The sequence below is a fragment of the Eimeria acervulina genome, genomic scaffold, assembly GCF_000499425.1.
Source record: "Eimeria acervulina Houghton genomic scaffold, Eah_scaff3351, whole genome shotgun sequence".
In the NCBI taxonomy this organism is placed as follows: Eukaryota; Apicomplexa; class Conoidasida; order Eucoccidiorida; family Eimeriidae; genus Eimeria; species Eimeria acervulina.
Window position 1 is genome coordinate 1 of NW_013547454.1, and position 2,300 is coordinate 2,300.

General features: G+C 51.9%; 1 protein-coding gene across 1 annotated transcript; it reads left to right on the forward strand.

Annotated features, from left to right (window-relative positions):
* Positions 1 to 577: 577 nt before the first annotated feature.
* EAH_00068520 (hypothetical protein) lies at positions 578 to 1,847 on the forward strand (the record flags this gene model as incomplete). The annotated part of the gene is made up of 5 exons (XM_013392232.1): positions 578 to 706; positions 843 to 877; positions 1,040 to 1,106; positions 1,197 to 1,258; positions 1,784 to 1,847. The coding sequence occupies 5 exons, from the start codon at positions 578 to 580 to the stop codon at positions 1,845 to 1,847; spliced, it is 357 nt and encodes a 118-aa protein (XP_013247686.1).
* Between the last annotated feature and the right edge of the window lie 453 nt (positions 1,848 to 2,300).

Here is a 2,300-nt window from a genome sequence, read left to right on the forward strand (position 1 = left end):
TCTTTGGTTTTGACTGTGGGGACGACTATTGTTAGCATGCCTAGTACAATAGATGTGGCGTTGACAGTTCTTTGCCTGTACATGCGGACTTGAATGTTTAAGCCAACATTACGGTTTCCCAGCTGTCACCGTAAGTGCACTATTGCCTTGCAAGGCACGAAAAATTGAGCTGTTACATGTTTGGTGCGAACATTGACGGCACGTCAGCTGAGCTGCTGTAAAGGGCCTAAAATGTGCTGGTGAGCGTGTGTATTTCTAGTGAACGTTGAATGGCCACTGCGACGTAGGGGCTGTGTTACCCTGATGCTAAATCGATGTTCTACTCAGGGCGAAGGCGGAATCTCTTTCGTGGTTAGCAATCCTATTTTCCTGTTTGATTCAAAGCATTTTCCAACGACGTGCCAGGTACAGCTTCTGTATGCCACGCGAACTCAAGAGCTGAGCGGACGGTTTTGTGTGGCCGGTTTTGCACTGGGGGAGAATATGCAGGTGCTGACGCATGCTAAACTATATGGGGCATCGCACCACTTTTGTGTAACGTTTGCGAGCGTTGCGTTGGAAGTATTGGACCGTAGGAATGCGATACGAAACGCCCAGCAGTGACGAGGCGTTGATAAGAAGATATGCCTTAGCGTGCAGATGCGTGTGTGCGTTGTATTTGGGGGAAGGCACCCGAATGAATAGCCTTTGCGCAGAGAAGGAAAGGGTGTGTTTATGCGTGTGCAGGATGTGGGGGCCTGCTGAATGCGTGCGTTAGCATACCGCCGCCGTCGCCGATAACTCTTAAGCGTGCTTTGAGCAGGTACAAGCTTTAGGGGTGGTTTGCCTATGGACTTTGCCAGGCAGTGCTTTGGCCGTTTCCCAATGCGTTCCGTCTGTAAGTAGGTGCAATGTTGTTTGGTGGAAAAGGTATTGAAAGGTAGGCAGAGGTTGGAACTGCAGAATGGCAGCAAAACTGCCCAGCTATGGTTTGTGGGTATACCGAGGTGGTTGTTTGGAGAGGCGTTTGCGAGGGCCGCGCGTGGATTTTGGATGCTAGTGCTGAGCAACAAGAGACGTTGTTGCGCTGTGGACAGGAGAGTGTCCGATGGAGTGGCCATGATCTTGTGCGTAATTTGTGGTGAAGGTGTGTGGTTCGTCGAGTTTGCCTATCAAAAGAAAGGGATGGGCGCAGTGACTTGTTCTTGGGTTTGCAGGGAGTGCGTTGCATGGGTGGAGGAGAGCCAGAAGAGCAGAAGGCATGGAATGTTGTTAGAGCGTGGGCGCGTTGCTTGGTGTGGTGCAGTGTGAGAACAGCGAGGCGTTGGAATATGCGATAGTTTCATTTGAGTTGGGATGATTTGCGAATAAGTGTTTTGCGGGAGGTTTAAAGCATAGCGGAGGCGAATGGTCGTCGCGATGTTAATATGGATTGGGTGACGGCGCTGTGGAGGCAAGCACGTTGCCACAGCAGCCGGAAAGCCACTATGACGGGCATGTCACGTCTGGCGTTGGGTGTTTGTGCGGGCGCGCATTGGGGTGCACCTACCTGTCCGCGTAGCAAAACGAATGCGTTCTCCCAGGAGATAGTGGATTCTGTAGTATGCTTGTCAGCGCCAATTGTTTGTTCGGTGTGAATGATTTGCCAGCGAGCGATCTAGGGCATCGTGATTAGTCAAGTGCACCACGGTGGCTAATGTGCTAAGCGAACTGTTGGCTTCGACGGGCGTTGCATTGGGGGAAGCTGTGGAGGTGGAGAAGCATGGAGGCCTAGAGGGCGCTTTCTGCAGTGTTTTCATGTCAGGATTGCGAGCGCTGCGTTGGAAGTATTGGATCGTAAGAATGCGGTCTGGAAGGTTAAGCAGTGACGTGGCCTTGATAAGCAGATATGCCTTAGCGTGCAGATGCGTGTGTGGGTTGTATTTGGGGGAAGACACCCGAATGAGCAGCCTTTGCAGGGTGTGTTTGTGCGTGTGCAGGATGTGGGGGCCTGCTGAATGCGTGCGTTAGCATACCGCCGCCGTCGCCGATAACTTTTAAGAATTGGTCTGTTTTGAGCAGGCGCATGCTTTAGGGGTGGTTTGCCGATGGCTTTCCGAAGCAGTCCTTCGTCCGTTTTCCAACACGTTCTCTGTGTGAGTAGGTGCAGTGTTGTCTGATGGAGAAGGTATTGAGAGGTAGGCAGAGGTTGGAACTGCAAAATGACAGCAAAACTGCTCAGCTGTGGTTTCCGTGTATACCGAGGAGCTTGTTTGGCGAGGCGTTTGCCAGGGCCGCGTGCTGTTTCAGCTTTTGGATACTATTGCTGAGCGACCAGAGAC